The sequence below is a fragment of the Natrix helvetica genome (genome assembly GCF_964273705.1).
Source record: "Natrix helvetica genome assembly, chromosome: Z".
In the NCBI taxonomy this organism is placed as follows: Eukaryota; Metazoa; Chordata; class Lepidosauria; order Squamata; family Natricidae; genus Natrix; species Natrix helvetica.
Window position 1 is genome coordinate 52,119,196 of NC_138554.1, and position 20,342 is coordinate 52,139,537.

The 20,342-nt window shown below is 36.3% G+C and overlaps 1 protein-coding gene across 4 annotated transcripts in view; it reads right to left on the minus strand.

The window, feature by feature from the left end:
- Positions 1-1,944: 1,944 nt before the first annotated feature.
- The window catches only part of NSF (N-ethylmaleimide sensitive factor, vesicle fusing ATPase), a 69,373-nt gene continuing 50,975 nt past the window's right edge, over positions 1,945-20,342 (minus strand). Inside the window, exons 16-22 of one of the 4 annotated variants that reach the window (XM_081932113.1) lie at positions 17,984-18,050; positions 17,378-17,457; positions 10,890-11,024; positions 9,396-9,509; positions 6,998-7,053; positions 6,378-6,492; positions 1,945-5,843 (exon numbers count right to left, since the gene is read on the minus strand). In XM_081932113.1, the coding sequence (XP_081788239.1) occupies positions 6,429-6,492; positions 6,998-7,053; positions 9,396-9,509; positions 10,890-11,024; positions 17,378-17,457; positions 17,984-18,050 (516 nt within the window). In that variant the 3' untranslated portion in view covers positions 1,945-5,843; positions 6,378-6,428. Of the gene's footprint in view, positions 5,985-6,377; positions 6,493-6,997; positions 7,054-9,395; positions 9,510-10,889; positions 11,025-17,377; positions 17,458-17,983; positions 18,051-20,342 lie in introns of all 4 variants that reach the window. The other 3 variants (XM_081932114.1, XM_081932115.1, XM_081932116.1) reach the window with 3 other exon arrangements.

Sequence of the window (20,342 nt, forward strand, 5' to 3'; positions counted from 1 at the left end):
TTAGAGTCCCAGAACACATAAATAGAGATTACAGCAGGGGTGTCAGGCTGGATACGACATGTGATGGCCATGGCCATGCCATTTAGCAAAGGGAAAAGTCGCAATACGTGATGTGACACCACCACGACAATGCGAATTTGACACTCTTGGACTAGAGGAAGGGAAAGTGAGCCCCTGAAATACCAGCAGCCAGCTCCTTCTTCAAAATTTAAATTTCTATCTAAACCTGCTTGAAAATGCTGAGTTAGACTGAATTAATAGAAGAATGAGTTAAGATTGGCAACCAATCCATTGGGGCATGTTCTTTTTGTTCTGTTTTAACCAACAAAGCTAACAATTATTCTTGCTTCTCCCTCCAATGATTCAAGTGAGCAATTCTCTCTCTTCACTCAAGCACCAAGTATTTGTCTCCATAGACACTTAAAATGTCAAGATTCCTGGAGAACAATAAACGTACTGAGACAATGTTGATACTTCTTCCCCTTTTACCTTTATTTTCAGACTTACATATTTCTGGATACTTAGAGCAGTGTTTTTCAACCTTTTTTGGGCAAAGGCACACTTGTTTCATGAAAAAAATCACGAGGCACACCACCATTAGAAAATGTTAAAAAATTTAACTCTGTGCCTATATTGACTATATATAAAGTAATTCTCTTGAATAGGAATCAAATAAACACAAAGAAAGTATTTTATAATTACTTTATTATGAAATAGTAAGTAAACAGACTCGAGTCGCGACGTCTTCTTCTCTCCGCTGCTGCGCACACTGTGCTCAGGCAGGAAGGAAGTCGGAAGATGATGTCCTACTGTGATAGGTCCAGGCTGGAGTCTGGACCAATCACAGCCCGGACATCAGAAAAGTGGAGGGTGTCCCCCTGAGGAGCGCCAATCGGTGCCCCTGCTGGCCGAGGGTGGGGTCAAAAACCCCACCCCCCCATACCCAGGACACAGTCCGGCGCCCGCCTAGTGGGCGAAAATTTGACATTTTTTTTTTAAATCTTTCGAATTTTTCCATTTTTCCCACGGCACACAGACAACATCTCGCGGCACACTAGTGTGCCGTGGAACAGTGGTTGAAAAACACTGACTTAGAGGATACTATTAACTATCTTATTTTGGAGTGTTCTAATTTCTTTACATAGAGACAATGAGACTTCCTACGTTAGCTAAGGTATCTGCCCCTCCTATCAATACTACTCCTTTCCCACTGAATAGATTTAAGTTGCTGCTGCTGACTTCAGGATACATTTTTCTTAAAATGATGCTCTCCCTGAAATTTTAATAATTTTAAGTTTTCTATTATTTTTATCTTTCTCAAACACATAATTTTGCTTCTGGCTCCTTCCAAAATACTGCAGTGGTACCACTAGGTCAACCCACCTAAAGTTGAATCGATGATTTGAACTTAACTGGAAAAGCTGAGGATGATTGTTGCTAACAAGAATATATTTTCTACTTATAAGGTGCTCCAAAATATTTGAGATATGTAATTAACATCTGCTTCATATTACAGTTTCTTTTCTTCTGTTCCAAACTAATATAGATCCTTGCTTCATTGGAATTTGCCATTTACACCTCTTGTGCATAATGCTGTTTTCTTAAGCCTTCTCAAAATGTCCCACTTTGTATCGCAGAGATAAGAGAATTTAATTCTTGGAATGGATTCGTAGTGAACTTTTTTTTTTCCATTTTTTGGAAATAGCACAGACTGTGGGTAAAGATGGTCTAACTAATCTTATGTGGCGCTGTCATGCTGATAAATTCACTCAACTGGCTTTATTTGCCAAACCATTCCCTACAGTGTACTATACCTGTACTATATTGTTTAGCTAACCACTATCAGCCAAAAGAAAGATGTTTATCTACAGCCTTATCATCCACTTAATAAAAACTTTTCCATTTTTTCCACTATTAGCATAAATTGCTGCACATCTACCATAGATAATCTTTCTGTCCAATTTGATCCTTGCTTGCAAAAATAAAAGAAAACAAAAAGTATTTTGTTCTAATAATCCCATTTATAATTATAGTATAGAGGTAAATTAATATTAACCAACATTCATATTAATTAATAAGCTAACAAAATTCAAACCCTGAGAAGAGTAACTACTGTTAGTCAGTTTTGACATCACTGAACATAGTTAAAATATTCTATCATCAAATAGAAATATGTTCTACTAGAAAAGCAGGAACAAGTTTATGATCAACTCAGCCTGCTTTTAATCTCTTAGAATAATTTAAAATGTGAGGAGGAAGGAATACTAGGTATGTTTGCCACCTTGAGTTATTTTTAAAAAAATATTGGTGGGCTATTTAAGCTTCCAAATTTAACTTCCAGCAATAGTATTTTCTGGTAATTCCTATCCAAGTATTAATCAGATCCAATTCTGCTTATTTATTTTTTTTGAGATCAGCCAAATTCATTGAGTTGCATGATCTAACTTCAATGGGTCTAAGAAACCTCTAATTTTAAGCATTTGTAGGAGAAGAGGAGCCGAAATATGCATTCCAATAAGTTCTAATCATCAGTCAGGAAACACTGAAAATTGGTTTGAAAATGCACTTGCTACATTTCAAGGGAAATATTTTCCATATTTTTGCCACATTTAGAATGTATGCTTGCTGTCACATTGAAAACTGGCTTAAAAGGAAGTTACTTCAAAAAGTATATACTCCTTATTAGACATAGTGGCTTTGCCATTTTTTTTCTTGCTATGTAGATATTCTAGATGTAAAAGAGGGTACATAGTTATATGAAAGAAAGCCTCACAATCTATCTGCTTCCTTTGCCCTCAACCTGCTGCATCCAAAATTCTTTATTAAGCAGAAGACATTTCCCACAACCTGGTGTTCCTTTAAAAGAGTTGGACCACAACTCGCAGAATCTTTAAACAGCTCATTTTAATAGATCAGCGATGACGAGAGCTATCAAAGACATCTAGGAGAACACCAGGGGACAAAGCAGCTCTAGAGGGTATTCATCTTTTTTTTTAAGTTGTATTCTGAAAATGCTGTTTTTATAATTATTTATTATACAATGTATATACCTTTGAGTTAACTAAGATTATATATTATATAAATATATAGATATATTTGAAGAAAAAAATCATCTTTTCCTTGGTTCTCATGTCAGTAAAGGTACACAGGCACTTAAAACAATATTTTTAATATTTTCATGCTGTTCCTGTGGAAGGTGTGGACATAATCAACTATTATGTAAAGGAAGTGTTGCTGCCTATGATTTTTAAAAACAGTAGCATACTGTAATTTTTCTGGGTTATAAAAAGAGATCTGAGAAAATGCAGTTGGAATCCACGAAGTACAGCAGAAGGAAATTGCAATCTTTTTTTTTTTTTTTTTTTTTGCAATTTAAGTATAACTGCTTTCTATTCTTTTTAATCCTAAGAATTTCAGCAATTATATATAGTAGAGATACCAGGACTTCAGTATTGGCCCAAATTTTAGATAGGCATTTCATGTTTGCTTTTAGCTAATCCTAATCCCTAACTTTTGTATCTCAGTAAATTTAGCCCTGAAAGCTAAATTTAGCCCCAGTCCAGTCAATTTTGGCCAGATGTTAAACTTAATAAAAAATATTGTTCTCTCCCAACTCTATCACAGGTTAAATGTATCCTTTAATATGTAATAGTGATTGCTGGAGAAACCTTGTTCCTTTGAAATGAGCATTTTTTGCAGATCTTTCAGGAGAACTAATTTATTCATCCCGTCATTTCAACTCAGAAACCATCAATACATTTTAAACATCTGTGCCTTTTTATTGCATCCTGCATTTTAACATACAATCAATCTTTATATATATATAATACAAATATATATATATATATATATTTGTATTTTTCTTTCTCAGTATAGCTTTGGACAAAAAAACCACAATAAAAATGTTTATATTATTTGATCAAGACAATACAATATGTATGCTTTGCTTTCAGTGAAAAATGAAGGGAAATGGGAGGGGGGCGGGTGGAGGTTTGGGAGAACAGAAGAGAAAAGTTCACCTAAAAGCAGTTCAATCATATCACCTACAAAACATGGGAGTCTTACACCGTCATTCACACATTATCGTTCATGGCAGAAAAATCAATAAATATAAATCTGAGAATGCTAATCCACAGTAAAATAAATATCCATTATAGTTCAGGTACCCTGCAAGAGTTTCTAATACTGCAGGTCTGTTTTTTGCAGCACAGAATTGGAAGTTGTCAAGTACTGTTTTTATTATTCTAAAATTAGGAACTTGGAGAAACAAGGAAAGGAAACCATGCCAATAATGGAATAGCCCATTTGTTGATTGTGAGTGAATGGGTTACTTTTTAGGGCCATGCAATGAACTTTTTCTTAAAAGAGCTTAAGTGCCAATAAATGCTTCGCTGTAAGAAGGAATGACAGCTGTGTATTTAGTTTCCTTCCCTTTATACCTATTTAGATGATCTTAAACTCAGCTGCATCCCACTCCTGCTCTAGTTCATCACTCCCTATACTACTAGGCAAACTCCCTTTGATGAGAGTTGCAAACAAATTCCTTAGTATGATAGGAACGGGTAAGATGTGTTATAATTAGTACTAGGAATAGGTGGCTAACTTGCTCCAGTTTAAGTAGCTACTACATTCTTTAGGATGTTGGTCAGTGTGCTTCCCCTAAAGGATGGAATGGTAAGAAATAAGTGATAGAGCATTCTAAATCGCAGCCTATTGCTCTCACTGATTCAATATTGTATTGCACACCAAAAATCACAAGAAAACACCTCTGGAAAAGACAAATTAGGTTTTCCCTAGTTTCTACTATACAAAATATGAGGCCAACAGCAGACAAGAGCAAGCACAGTGACTGAGATTAATTGCTAGACATGTGACTGAAGTATCAATAAACTACTTGCTAAGTGGCAGAGGAAGGAAAGTAGATACAGTATGATCTCAACATCTTACACCTACACACTTGACAGATCTCTTAAAAATAATTCTGTGCAACATTTTCGTAAAGGAGACTGATTGTAGCAGGTAAGGGCCAATGTGACAAAAGAAAGAAGAATGTTCTGAAAATGTTATGGCAATCAAGGGCAGTTTGCTGCCTATTCATAGTTTAAGTATGTCAGATGCTCTGCTGCTGCTTCTGTAGCTGGTGATCAAATTATATTGGACCTCAACTAGCCGAGCTACTGCAAATGCTGCTATGTGCTTGCAGGCCAGCAGTTAATCTTGCCTAAAATCTAGGTAGAAAGCAGCCCTTCGATCTTAATTCATCTGAAACTAGAGGCAGCACTTTACACCACACACACATATATATATATATATATTTCTTGAGAGGAGTCTGAAACCCCACAATGTGGGACAAATCTACAAGAACAAGCAGCTATTTAACAAGATTGAAGTGGGAAAAATTATCACAAAGAGTTTATAACCATGCAGACTGTTACCAGCTTTCACACTGGACTGATGTAAGCTAAGAATGGAGGGATTTCCCCATGTTTTATGCCTGAGTTTCAACATTAATGTCTGTAGGTCTGTACATGGCGCATTTCCACTCCTTTGCTTGTGCACCAGTATCAATCAAGTGAGTGCATAACACCAAAGCAGTTATTCTAGAATAAGTTTGATTTGTCACAATACACCAGGATATCAAAGACAAAGGTAAAGTACTTAGTTGTGTCTAACATGCAAAAGAAAAAAAGTTGAGGAGAATCTCTGAAGAGAACCAAGCATTATGCAGTTGTCCAAATGTGCCACATGGAAGAAGGTCCCAGAGAAGCAGTCTTCTGCTTGGCTGTTTTCCAGGTCACCAACCTTTAACAAGGTTTAAGCTTCATTCTAAATCCAGTGGACTACTGCAAAGAGAGAGAGTGCAACAGCCACAAGGATAGGCAGGTCTTGGGGAATGGGTGGTGGCACACAGAGATGGTCATCCAAAAAGGGAAACTGCATGCAAATTCACAGGCCAGTTGTGCCCCAGATATTACTCTCAACAGCTGCAAAAAAAAGAGGGTTGTACTCTGACTGCATTAAGACAGGATGTGGGAAAATGGCAAAGCTAGAAACTGTTTTCCTAACATGCTGGTTAAAGAAGTGAATTCTATTTCATCCCAGCATTAGGTGGTCACCTGAACAGGGATCATATGGAGCTCATTTACTAATGAATGAAGTAGCATTTTAATGTACTGGCCCAGTCCCTGCTCTGGAAGTTATGAAAGGATTACATAATAGACTCATGAACACAAATGATGCACTATCCTTCCTATTAGACCTGAATAGATCTAACTAGAAGAAAAATGGTATCAACATCTAAAAATATCTCTAATACTATCTTTTGAGTGGTTATGGTTTTACGTGGGCAAATAAATACATATGTAAGGAGAACACACATTACTGTAAATTTTCATTCACCAAAACTCCCTCTACTGGAAGCCAGCATGTCATGGAGTCAAAGTGTTAGCTTTGCTTGCTCCTTGATGTGCTAGTTTTATATATTCAGAGAATCTGAAAAGGTAAAAGCCAGAAGAAAATTTAGGGTAGAAACATTTTTGAGCATGAAGCATTGAGTTTGAATCTGTTGGTGACAGAAAGTGGCCTGGAACTAGAATATAAACCAATGTGTGAGTTGGGATTGTAGAACAGGGAAAAGTGTAACGTTACTAAGTCATCAAAGTCAGTCCTGAAATATTTATGCATATGACTTTGAGAAACACAAAGCATGGCTTATATGCATGCTTGAGAGATTAAAAACTCCATCTCCTTTAATACATACACACACAAACACATATATGCATTTATATAGCAATATCAGCTGTCAACACAACAGTGTGACAAGTCCTAAACAATGGAACAGGCTGATTTGGGGGTGGAATAGTTCAATAGCTGTCATGAATTACAACAAATGTTTTTATAAAACAAAATTTACAAAGCACACTCCCACAAAATCCCTATCTGGCCAGCAATAAATAGTTCTTAAGCATGCATTCCTAACAGTTATTTTATTACTTACGCTCCTTCCTCTCGTAGAAGTGCCAGGAATTTTCTCACACGGTACTCAGGATCCATCTTCATAAATTACATGTATTCAAAACACATATAGTTAATACACAGACACACATTCCAGTTAATCACAACAAATTCAATGAACAAAAGGAAAGTTAAGAGAGGCAGTATCAACTAGACCAAAAAAAAGTTTTATCACAGTTAATATGTTTTTTTTTAAAACTAAAGAACCAAAGATAGTGCATCTATAGCCTTTCTGCTTCTATTCACCTCATTCCCAATCTGATGTTGGGAAACAGTGCCTGGCTTCAAAAGCAGCCAAGTACTAATCCAATATTGTCAGAAAAAAAAGAGAGCTAAGCAGATACATGACCATTCTGTAATTCCTGCATTCAGCCCAAAAATTTACAAAAAAGAATTGCATGCTGAAATATTAAACCATGCAGATCTTTGCAGTTGCTAAAATAGATTTCAGCAGGCAATGAACATGTTTGTATAACATACTAAGCTATAATAAGGATTAAGGGTAAACACACCAGGCTAGGCCTTCCTGTTAATGTCTACTGGTTCCTCCCATGGATTGGAAAGCTGTGTCAATTTTACAGCTTCTATTTGCTCCCCATGCTTTTTGGCCATTGGCAAAAGACAAAATGAACATTGATCTTTCTTAAACAAAAGAGCCTGCTGAAGAACATGCTATATTCACGATTGCAGATCTACTATTCTATTTTTGCCTCATTTCAAATCTAACTTCAAATGCTAAGGAGTATGTCTAATAAAAGGATAAGAATGATAGGATGACAAAAAATAATCAAATAAACTGTCTTCCATGATTCAGCCCCTATTCCCTTGTTAGCTAGAAAGGAAAGAGGGAACACAACACATTCCATTCTGTAGCTCTTTCTCTTTGAATATTAAATCATATGAATTCAAGGTACTAAAATGCAGGATCAGCAAGAGGGATCTTCTTAAGGCAATAAAAAGAGTGAAATTGGACATCACCAGGCCAGAGTCAAATAGTACAGGTCTCTGCCTATTACACTTTAATAGGTGTGAGCAATAAGTTACTGACTTTTGCCTATAGCTATGAAAATAAAGAGACAAGGGAAAGAGAGGAAAAAGTAATCTAGATAAATGAGTTTGTACCCTCAAGTGACATCCAGTCAAAGCAGATCCCAAGCCTTATACAAGTTTCAACAGAATTGCAAAGAACAAGTCACTCAGAAGGGAGTGGGGAAGCGTTATAACACAGTGACGAATTGCATACTTCTTGCCCTATACTTAAAAGCTGTCCGAAAAAGAGGTAAAAAAGTCTTCATTTATAGTTATACCAGCTGATTAGCAGGCATGAGTCCTAGAAAGGTATAAAATTGCCCATATGCATCTCAGTTATTAATGTATATCTGACCTCCATTTTCATTTGACTGGCACATTTATACCGAAGCTAAGAAATGTAAACTTTAACTAGGTTCATGGACTATGCCCTTTGGCAGGTGATCGGATTTCACTAGCTTCTTTTGCATAAATTGTTAAGCCATCATTTTACAAAATAATTCACTAGCTGTCTGTGGAGAATTATTTTAGGTGGCCAATAATAATCTAGATGGCATGAAATTAATTTTAAAAACTATGTTGATTCAGATATTTAACTTCTAATCACCTGTAGTTTTATATAGCAAATGTGAATGATTAAATCAATGTCAAACTCTAGTAGAAACTAGATCCCTAAAGTTTTGCCTCCTAATATATGAGAGGGGAAATGATTTAAACACATTTTTCCCTTTTGCATGACAGATGCAACAATTTATTGAAGTTTCCTACAATCTGGAAATGAGTCCCATTAAATTTGGAGGGCCCTTGGTTAGAGAATGAATAGTTGTAAATTTTACAAGGGAGTCTATGCAAAGAAGTTCCCTCTCTGCTAAGTGGCCCCACTGTAATCAAGTTACATTCTACTTTGTGAAGAAAAACAAAATATTTCAATACAGGGTTAACCTTTGTTAAAACATAGCTGAAAGTGAGACTCCAGGTCCATATTTTATTTGGTTTCATTATTACTGAACTATCATAATGCAGGGACATTAACCACTCTGAACCTTTAGAAATTAGAGATTGTATTTCATAATTAATTCCTAAGCAGAAATAAGAACATAAGGCCTTATTTTTTATTTTTCCCAATGCCCAGTGCCTTTTAAAAAAATACCCTGGCTTGACGAGGGGCCAAGCAACCTATATGTCTAGTTCAGAGATGGGCCAGATGTGGCCCTCCAAATATGTTTTTCAGCTCTTGCCAACTGTAGGCGACATAAAAAAATGATATGGAATCCTTAACGGCAAACCAATGAAGTTCTGGAGAGCCACATCTTTTATTTTCTTGACTTGATCTAAGGGCAAAAGCATTTTACCTGCATTGACATCTCAATTAACATCAGGAGTTTCTTGATGCCAATCCAGACTTCCTTCCCTTTGACGTTCTGAGCAATAGTGCCGCGTTCCTTGTCTTTGAAGACACTCAGGAGCTAAAAGTTGGAAAAAGAAAGTTACCTAAGTTATAAGGAAAGCAGAGTCAAGGGAATGGATGGGATCTGGTTAACTCTGGACTCCATTTTCTTCTTATACAGCAGGATTTTTTATATTAACTACTCGAAAGGTAGAAATTATGAGTTCTATTGATGTTCAAATCTTCTGCTCCAGACAGAAGCAGATCAAATTAAAAGTGAGGCGTGGACATGGGCACTGTTGTCTTCTTCACCTTATTTTACCTTATTCTATTATTTCAGGCATTTGTATAAACATGACACAATACACACAGAGATATCATAAGATTTAAAAGAGATCCTTCCTACATAATGCAAGAGGAAGCAATGTCTCTTTTGAAATGTTGTTAATTTTAACTAACAGGTTGTGAACAACTTGGACTGTCACAGTCAGTAACTTCTAAAATCAATGGGGATTAATAACAAATGTAACTCTGTCACTTCACTGCAATTAGTAAATCCAACTACTAAGAACTACAATACTGATGATATAAACAGAAATCCCAATTTAAATGGAAATACTAATGTTAATTGTAAATGTTGCAATAAGTTGATCTAATTAAACATTAGTTCAAAGATTGTTTTCAACAATTTCAGTTTATATAAAACCATCAGTATCTGGGATGCGTAATTATCTCTACTGCAAATTACATAATTCAAGAGATGTTAATTAGAAAACAGCAGCTGTAACTTAAATACGTATACAATGCAATTTGATTAATTCTAAAATCTTCAAAATCAAGAATCTTCTAGAATCTTGCCTCTAAAGGAATAGCTATATAAAACTGTTTAAACAAATAAATGTGGACATTATAGGACCTTTTAAAATAATGATCGGCAGACAAGTAGTATTTTTGGACAAGGAAACTCAACTACTGGTAAATCTTTCCTACGGAAATATTTTCATTTTAGGTTGTAATTGTTCATGTATTTTTAGATGGCAATTATTTCTAAATAACCATGGGCAGAAGAAATATTTATTGCCACTTCTACTCTTCATTCCAAGATAAAGTTATATTTTCACTCGTAAATATTGTTGTAGAAAGATGGCCTTGACAGAGATATGCAAGATCTGTTGGCTAGGCTAAAAGGGAGGAAATCTAAAACTGCTAGATAATATTCGGAAGTGGCTCAGACAGACAACTCCCTAATTCACAAAGTAGTGGGTGATGCAGAACATAGCTGATCTTAATAGCCGTAGCTTCAGCATTCTTGTAAAGCAGATTTCCTGGTATGGGCTACCTATTAAGGATAACAAAATAATTTCAAAAGATCCACTGACTCGATTTGTCTAACATTCCGAAGAAATTCGATTCTTTTTTTCAGATTCCTTCCTCCAGGGCACACTAGTGATCTCCTCACCTCCAGGGCCTCCATGAGATGATCACCAGTAGCAATGTTGGGAATATGGATAGTAGTGCTAAACGCATCCAGCATCTCCATCTCCTGCAGGACATCTTTGCGACTAGTAGTCCCAACAATCAAGAGCTTGCGACCCTAAATATTAATAAAAAAATGGGAAGGTAAAAGGTAAATGAAATTGAATATTTTTGAAAATAACTCAAATTATAATTTAACCCTTTGCTTTCATCATTCCTTTGCAATAGTTGGCAGCTTAGTAAGCTCATCCTGCTGGACCAGTTCAGTGCTCCAAACCACTTTTTTACGATGAGGCAAATCACATGAAGCCAGGAAAGCCAAAAGACGCAGTGAAAGCAATGGTTTCTCAAATATTGTTTTTTTAAAAAATAGGTAAATATGGAAATACCATTCTGTTACCAATGATAGTAGCTTTTGATACCCGTACATTCCATGCATTTAACTCTTTTTTTAAAAAAAAAAAAACTTTAAATGCTCTTTCCAATAAATCTGAAAACTACTGTGACTTAGGGAAGACAATACTAAGGGAATTCCCTACATTCTTGTGAAAATATACTTTCTAGATTTCAGTTAAGCATAGCTTGGATTAGGTTACTAGTATAGTATAAAAAAGGAAAAAGTTCCTATCAAGCAAATGAAAAGTATCAAACTGCCAGATTCATCACTGATCTTGCCTGGATTTCCAAACACCTCTGTCTCTCCTTGGTGAGATGCTGACTAAAACAGGAAACTGGAAAAGATAGCCCGAAATGCAACCATACTCAGATACTGCTTGAAAAGACACTAACAAGCCATTAAAGCAAAATTAACACTTCAATTGAAACTATTAAAATAAGTAATTTAAAAAACTGTATTCATTTAATTACATTTCTGTAGCACTCAACATCTAAAACACTGTGGGAAATTCCCAAAATAAATGATTTTATAGTAGATACTGTTCACAAAATTGTTTCTACTGTTCTTAAAAGTTAGTGGAGCAGTTGGTTTTCCCCATAAATTTATTTCTATCCTTCTGATTCTTGTGAGTCACCCCAGTGCTTGAACTAACCTTTGGCAAGATCAATCTGATTAAGCACAAACAGTGGTGAAATATGTGAAAGAGAACAGTTTTGTCAGCTGCTGGAAGTAGAGAAAGCTATGCTTTTAAAGCCATAAAGCAATTATGATGATGAAAGATGGAGCCCACCCAGGAAATAATTTTACATTGCCAACTGGAAGGTCATGAAGTTTAAATGGTGAGATGGATATCAAAACACCGATATAAAAAATGTACTTCCAGACGAATCTTTCATGTAAACTAGGAAAACAATTAAGGTATTAAATGATATCATTTTTTTAGCTCAAATGGGCAAGTACTGCAGTTCCTTCAAAGTCCATTCAACCAGGGTGGACTGGCACTAGAAACCAGGTTCTGGTCCACCCTCAGTTACAGAAGTCCTCTGAATGACCTTGGTCCAGTCATTCCTTTTCAGCCCAACCTGCTTTGCAATATGGTTGCTTTGGAGAAAAACAGGAGAGAATGCTATTTATGTTTTCTTGAATGTCTGTACAAAAGGCAAGGAATTCAAGGTGACCTGGACTTAGATCTCTTGCAGGGGCACAGGGATTCATGACTTATGACATGTTTGACCCTCCCTTGGGTTCAGCCTGGTCATTCCCAACAGGTGGTAAATAATGAGTTTAAACTAAACTTATTAGGTAATATGAAATGGGAGCGCTAGCACATATCAGAGTGTGGGAGTCCTGGTGCTTTCTAAGCTTCGTTGTTTTCTTGCAGACATTTCACTATCTAACTAGGTCACATCTTCAGTGCTAGAAGGAAGGGTAGGAACAAAAATGCAGGTGCAGTGCAATGAACAAGTGCAGTGGACCATACTTCCTCACTCTCCAGATATTGCATCAAATCAGGTGAAACAGTTCCTTTCTTAAAAATCATACTTAAAAGCAAACCATGATTGGCACTGCCATTTTTCCAAATAGAAGAAGCTAAAAAAGAATTGCAATTCTTTGCAATTTTTGACTCCCCGGGTTTTATCCAAATTTTCAAGAGTAGGAAAACAATCTGGTCTGAAAATTGGCCAAGATATAGACAAAGATTTTTATTCTCCTCTCTCATCAAGAACATTCACTGTGGAATTTTGAGAACTTATTTTTAAAAGTTTTATTGGATCTTGCAAAAAGGTATAAAACCTGGGCCAAATTATAGTAGCAATGGCTATTAAATAAAGCTGCTGGAAACAGATTCTAATTATTCAACAGAACATATTAATGTTACTTTTGGGGGTGGGAGGGAAGCAAACAAACTCTCCCTCTCCAATTCAGGTGAATCCATAACAAAGAAAGCCTAATATGATTCTACCACATCAGCATTCAATATTAAAAAAGTAAACAATTACAGTCTGACAATTACATCTCCAATTATATGGCTCATTCAATTTTCTGACTGCACATGTCTAAGATATTACATTTTTTGAAGAGGGGAAGAATGTGGTACATGTCACTCTTGTATGCACTGGATTCAAAACAAGAGTAGCTGATTCATAAAGGGTATGGAAGGAAATCATCTCTATTTGTAAGCGTTTTAGCTAAAAGATTAGCTGTTTTTCTGAAGCCATGAGGACACCAGTTTTGATTATCAACTAATCCTAAGATCTAAGAAAGTACTTTCTACCAATGAAAGAGAATCGTTGTAGCTCAGGGCTGAACTGTGATGTCCTTGGTGTTCTCTGAACTTTGTTGTTTCCACGCTCAGAGAGCACTAAGAAGCCCACCACATACTTCCTCAAAGATATCAAATCTTTCTATATGTAAAAAAGGCAATTTATAGAATGAGGTGGGCTATTAATTTACAATCTAAACTTGTTTATGGGAGACTGATCTTACATCTCAAGGTTGTATCTGCAGTGTAGAGAAACTAGTGTAGTGTTTCCCAGCCAACCTATCTATGAGCCTTACATAGCAAATTGTCCTCAAGAGAAAAGAAATGCAGCCCAGCTATCTGCTACATCACACCCACGGCCACAATTAGCAAGTTGCTGACAGGGAGGCAATGACATTGTGGGAGACAGCATTTCCAATCACAGTGAAAGAGATTAGAAACATACATAAGCAGGTGCCTTTTTCCCAACACAGTGTGGGGAGAAAGAAACCATCTTCCTTAGGATTCCCTAGCACCAGACTATTAAGTACAGGGTTAGGTCTATGAGAACAACAAAATGCCCCTAGGAATAGGATTATTTTTTTTTTAATATATGGCAAATTTTTATTTCTAAGGTTGGTTGTCATTTTTATGGAAGGAAAGAAGAGATTTCATTTGGTATAAATTGTCTTGTGAAATGCCAAGACATTCTGGACATAATTCCTAGAAAGAAATTATTGTCTTTGGGGCTGGGAGCTGGGGGGGGGGAATCAGTAACAGGTTACATTTTCCCATTATTCTAGCAATGTTAGTTGAACATTTTTAACCTTTTTACATTTTTATCCTCATGTATGGATTGCATGGTCCTTCAGCTTTTAATAAAATATTGAATGAAGCTACAAAGAGTTGAGCAAAATCTGCACCATTCTTCCCAACTGCTGGCTATGCTTACTACAAATTCTGCAATGGGCATCATTTACATTATTTAAACTCTGAGGCCATTGTTTCACTGAGAGTTTTCAAGTTCCAGAAAAAATAAAATTAAAGCCATCAAATTATGGACTATATCCTTCTCAAAGACAGCAGAATTAAGGCATCTCCATCCATAAAGACTATAGAAGTAAATAAAGTTACGTAGGTACGTACATACATACATAAGTAAATACGTACAAATAAAATCTGTGAGGCTCACAAAATAATTGCTTTGTGCTAAAACATTGGTCTAGCTCCAGTAAGTACCATAGTACGTATGTACACACACACACACACACACACACACACACACACGGAAATTTGTAGGACAAACATAGGGAGTGTGTCTTAAGCAGGCCCATCAGAAGATCCCCAAAACAGTTTGCTGGGTTTTTCATAACATTACCGAAATTGTCAATCTAGCTTAAGGGGGAAGAGGGGGAAAGCGGGGAGAGTAGAAGAGAAGGATACTGCACTGGGCTTTTACCCTCTAAGTCTAATTGTTACTTTTTTCATAGGAACCAGCAGGGAACCCCATGTGAAGCCTCTGTGGGGTTCCCGAGCAGAGCATCCAATGCCTTGTGTGACTCTGCATGTAGATGAAGGAAGCCTTTCGGGCTGCTGGGTTGTTACTGCTCCTTTCTCAGAGAAATGCTTTTTTCTCTGGCTTGGCTCCCTGCTGGGCCAGCGCTTTTCAATCTTCCTCTCCGCCCCCCCCCCCCAGTCCTTGTAAAAAAATCCTCTCCCCTCATCTCTCCTCTTTGCAAAACCCATGGAAACATGAAAAAAAAATAAGAGAGCTCAGAGACGTGGAATTATTATTTTTCTTTTATTTTGGAAAACCTACTTTAATTTTAAAAAGCTTTAAAAGTCTGTATAAGAAAATATACCAATTCATGAATATAGACCACTTGTATGGAGGAAAAGGACTGGATATTTCTTTCTTTCTCTGGATGGATTTTTACAAGGACGCTCCACATCTAAATGATGTCTGCCTGTCTGCACACACACACACACATACACACACACAGTGGAAAGCTGATAACCTGGTTTCGAAAACCAAGTGCCATGCAACACGGTGAACTCCCTTTCTTACCCTAGCTTATGTCTACCTAGCAGTTCAAAAGCTTGCAAATGCAAGTAGATAAGTAGGTACCACTTTGGTGGGAAGGTAACAGCATTCCATGTGCCTTTGGTGTATAGCCATGCTGGCCACATAACAACAGAAAAAGTCTTCAGACAACACTGCCTCCCTCAGCCAAGAAACAGGGATAAGCACTGCACCCTAGAGTGAGATATGACTGGACAGGGATTGGGACAGACAGATACACACACACACACAAACACACACACACACACAAACAAACATAAATACATACATAGGAAGTACAGATCTACCTACATTAATGACCAAAATTGTGGAAACCTTTTGGGAAAGGTGTATTTTTGAGGTTTGATGGCTAAAAACACCACTTATTTTAGTAATACCATAAAATTATATATCAATGGAAAGATAATTTAATCAAGAATGTAATGCAATGAAGTTTATTCAATTATCTGTATTCTATGAAATGTTATAGACAAATAACCAGAAAAAGGAACCACAACTTGTTTAGGTTGGTATCAGGTAGCTTTCCTTCATCTGATTGTAGCCAATGAGCATGAGTGTTTAGAGAGCCAATCAGGTCTCATCTCGTTTTAGCAACGAGCCAATCTGATCACAGTAGGATTCAATTATTGATGTCATGTATTGAAGCTGAGAGAAGGACATTTGTCAGTGTGATATGTGATTGCTATCAAGATGGTTGGAGGTTTTTTTTTATTCTTTCATTTAGTGAGCTTGTAAAAAGTAATAAAATTTAAAGTAATGGTGCAAAGAGTTGACTAAAACATGGGTAAAACCATTTACCTGGACAGAGGAACAATGGGACAGTGTTATTTGGAGTGATGAGACCAAGATCTCCTTGTTTGGTAGTGATGGCATAAAAATACACTTTTCCTAAAAGGTTTTCACAATTTTTGCCACTACTGTATATAGACAGCAAAAATGCCTCCCTGATTAACTGTTTTCAGTTTTTTATGGTAAACCCCAATGCAAATGCAGTGAAGTTATTTTCCAAACGAGAGAGAGAGAGAGAGAGAGAGAGAGAGAGAGAGAGAGAGAGAGAGAGAGAGAGAGAGAGAGAGAGAGAGAGAGAAGATTTTAATTGTTAGGGCCCATTTTGAAATCAAATTTGGTTATCTCCTCCCCAAGATCCGGCATGCTCCTACCCTTCTAGTCTTTTAAAAAGCCTTAAAAACCTGGATTTTCCCTTAAGCATCGAGGTAGTATATGTTCAGAGCCTAAAAAAGCTATATGTTGTATGTGAATGGTGTGGTGTTCTTCAGGAGTTTTTATGTTAGTATAAATCAATGTTTTTATACTTTATTACTGTTTATAGGCCATGCAAAATTATTGATCCATAGCATAGATATCTATTTTAATCTAAAAAATAAAGCCTGAAAGCCCTTCTACAGCAGCTTCATAATGACATTACCATGCATAGCAATATCTATACAAGCATGCCACTATGCAGAATAACATATGTTGAATTATTTTCCTCACTAATACCTCAGAACTCAGAAATGCTAATTTTCTCCTTAATATATACTCAAAAAATTAGATAAAGCAGAAAGACAAATTGACTTCTCATCCAATACAAAATATATTTAAAACTCTTCTAATTGAAAGGAAAAAAGGCTGCTCTGTAAATACTTCACCTCTTTTATATGAAATTGTTTCATTGTTCTTTAAAGGTCTCAGATGAGCACATAGCTCAACTTACAAATACTTTGTCTTGTTGCAAGACAGGATACTTACCTTAGGTGGTGCTTTTTTCAATAACACCAGAAGGGCCTGTAACACCAGGTTGGAGAAACGTGGCCCGATTGGAACATAATCTGAAAGTTTAAGATAACAAAATAACAATACACATATTTACACAGCTCATGGAAAGTCATACAGAATGGCAACAAGTTCCAACATTGTTCCATTTCAAAGTTTGGAAGTCGGGTCAGTTATACTCCTCCAAGTGTAGTATTAAGGTAACTAGCGCTCCAATTTCATTTGAGCCCTGCTGCTGCTACCTCAAATGTGGTTAATATCAAGTAATGCCAATTACGAAACTAGCTATGATAACAATAAACCTTTGAGTTGATAAATTAGAGCAGGTTAAATAAAACTCTCCTTTAATCTCGGGACCCAACCATCCTTCCTTCTTCTAGTGTCATGTTATCTTCCCCTACAAATAATAAAAGGTGGATACAAACTCAATCATCTACACCCGCATAAATTGCCTCCAAATTGCTACCTCTATATCCAAGCTCAAGCACACCAGGCACAAGAACCCTTGATTTCATAAAAAATCAGTTGTTTGTCCCAAGCTCATCTGTTCTTCACAGATATTCCCTTTAAAGGCATTCTCACCAAGAAGCCGTTCAATGTCATCCACTACCACACAGCTGAGCTGAGACTTGTAAGCATCATCAAAGATCTAAACATCAGGAAACAGAAGCAACAAAGCATTTTGTTAATGGAGCCTTCAAGGAAAATAATAATAATAATAAAGCTTTGCCACTTGGAACTTAAGATTTACATTCTACCAAATTCAAGTGTTTTAGTTTAACTTGTTTTAAAAGAAAAGCTCTTTCACTGAAGTTATAATAATACGAAGGGAGAAACTGATTTCTGCACAAAGCACATTCTAAAATTGGAGATTAAGAAAAAAGTATTTTGTATTATAGATAGCTGGTAATTTTGTTTTCCTCCTTTGAAGGGTTCATTAAGTATTTGAAATTTTTGAATGTAACTGCCCCCAAATTTTTGGAAATTATTCCTCTTCTTATCCAGCCCTATGCCATGTAAAATATGCTGACAATATTTTTTAAAATTTCAATTTCCTAAGATTTGGAAGACAATGATGTTATCTGTGGCCCATCCACATTCTTAAAATTAATTTTTTCTTTGCTTTATTGGGAAATAGCTCTTTCCTGCTGCAAATGCAGATATGTATCTTTCCTTACATAGAAATGTGAAGACCTTTTAATTAGATATACTAGATTTTTGTTCTCTGCACCACTCTTTTAGTAGATTCACAGATTACGTGAACTTGACTCATTTATACACCACCAAACTTCTCTTTTGTATTCCCTAGCATTTCAGTTTAATATCCTACATAGCCTAAATTTATTATTCTATATGATTAACCATAATGATCATTATTCACTCTGACAACATCCAGGGAATAACAATGAAATTCAAGATATCTACTGAAAATGATTTTTTTCTCCTGTGTTGGAAGCACTGTTTTGAACAACATTATGAAACTGAAAATAAAGTAAGACAATTTATATTAAGCTAAAAAAAATGACATTCTCTTGCACTTCAGAGAGTAGCTGTAGAAGACTATTTTAACTATCTATTGTACTTCAGACAGATTCTGTTTACATGGGTCTTTTTCATTAAATATGACCAAAATAATTGATACCCCTCTCTTCTCCCCCTCCCCAAAACCTAATTTGCAGTAAAGTTAAGTTGAAACTGGTACAAGTAAATGACATCCAGAGACACTTTGCTTTTGATGCATGACTCTCATCCTTTTTCTAAATAATAAAACAAATGAAAATGGCATGGATATCATGCTATCCCTTACAGGTAAAAAGTCACTACTGGATTTCAGTGATTTTTCAGGCAAACTATTTACTCGGGCTATTTGAATAGAAAAAAGTACTGTTTGACTATTTGACCAGGAAGACCCCATTTCTGAAAGGCAAATACAAAAGTCCAAATGTTTGATCTTATCATGTAAGTCCCCAAATGTGTATCTAGTGCAGCTTTAAGATGAGAACTAGGAATTACAAGTATAGAGGTAATACCTAGATCATCTTTAATTATTGGCTAAAAGTAATATTTAATCCAACAGGCTGATTAGCATGGGTAACTTCCAATCTACCTGAAATGTATTCATTAGAGAAAAACTAGAAACCTATGGCTTCTCTAATGAGGATGGGATTTGACCAAGCAAAAAGATTCCTGAAGTCACTGACACAACCAGAGCTGGACACTCTTCTAGCACCATGCTAGCCAGTTATTAATAATCCTTAATAAATAACAGACATCACAAAACATTTGTTCTGGTTAGAGTCAATACAGTCCCTCCAGCAGTTATTGACAGTAAGTATCAAAAAATTCCTTTCCATGAATAATGTTGCCTCACATTGTAGAATGCACTGCTGCACTCAAAAATTTGCAAAAAAAAAAGGGAGAAACATTTATTTATTAAATTCACATGTCATGCATTTCTCTGATAAGGTGACTCTGGGTGGCTTACAGATCATAAATAAATAAAAAACATTTACAAATTAAAAATTATGCAAATTAAAAATGTTAAAACTGGGAGGGACGACGACGACGACCCAGGAATCAAATGCTAGATGGTATAGGGATAGGGTCTTCTTACTCTGTCAGCCATTTCCAGCAGTGAGAACCCCCCTCAGGGCCTCACACTAACTGACAAAACCAAATTGTAACACCCTTCTGGAAGGCCAAAAGAGTGGGTCCAGGTTTCACCTGCTGTGGTAGAGTGTTCCACAGAGTTGAGGCCAAAGTGGAAAATAATCTTCTCTTTGGCCCCATCTTCTGGAATCCCTTGGCAGACAGAGTCTGTGCAAACCTCTTCTGTTGGCTTAAGAGGGGCGGGCTAATGCTATTGGCGTGATTTGGCCACTCCTCAAATTGCTAGTGTAGAAGTCTCATTCAGAATTACAGAAAGTACTTGATTGCAGTT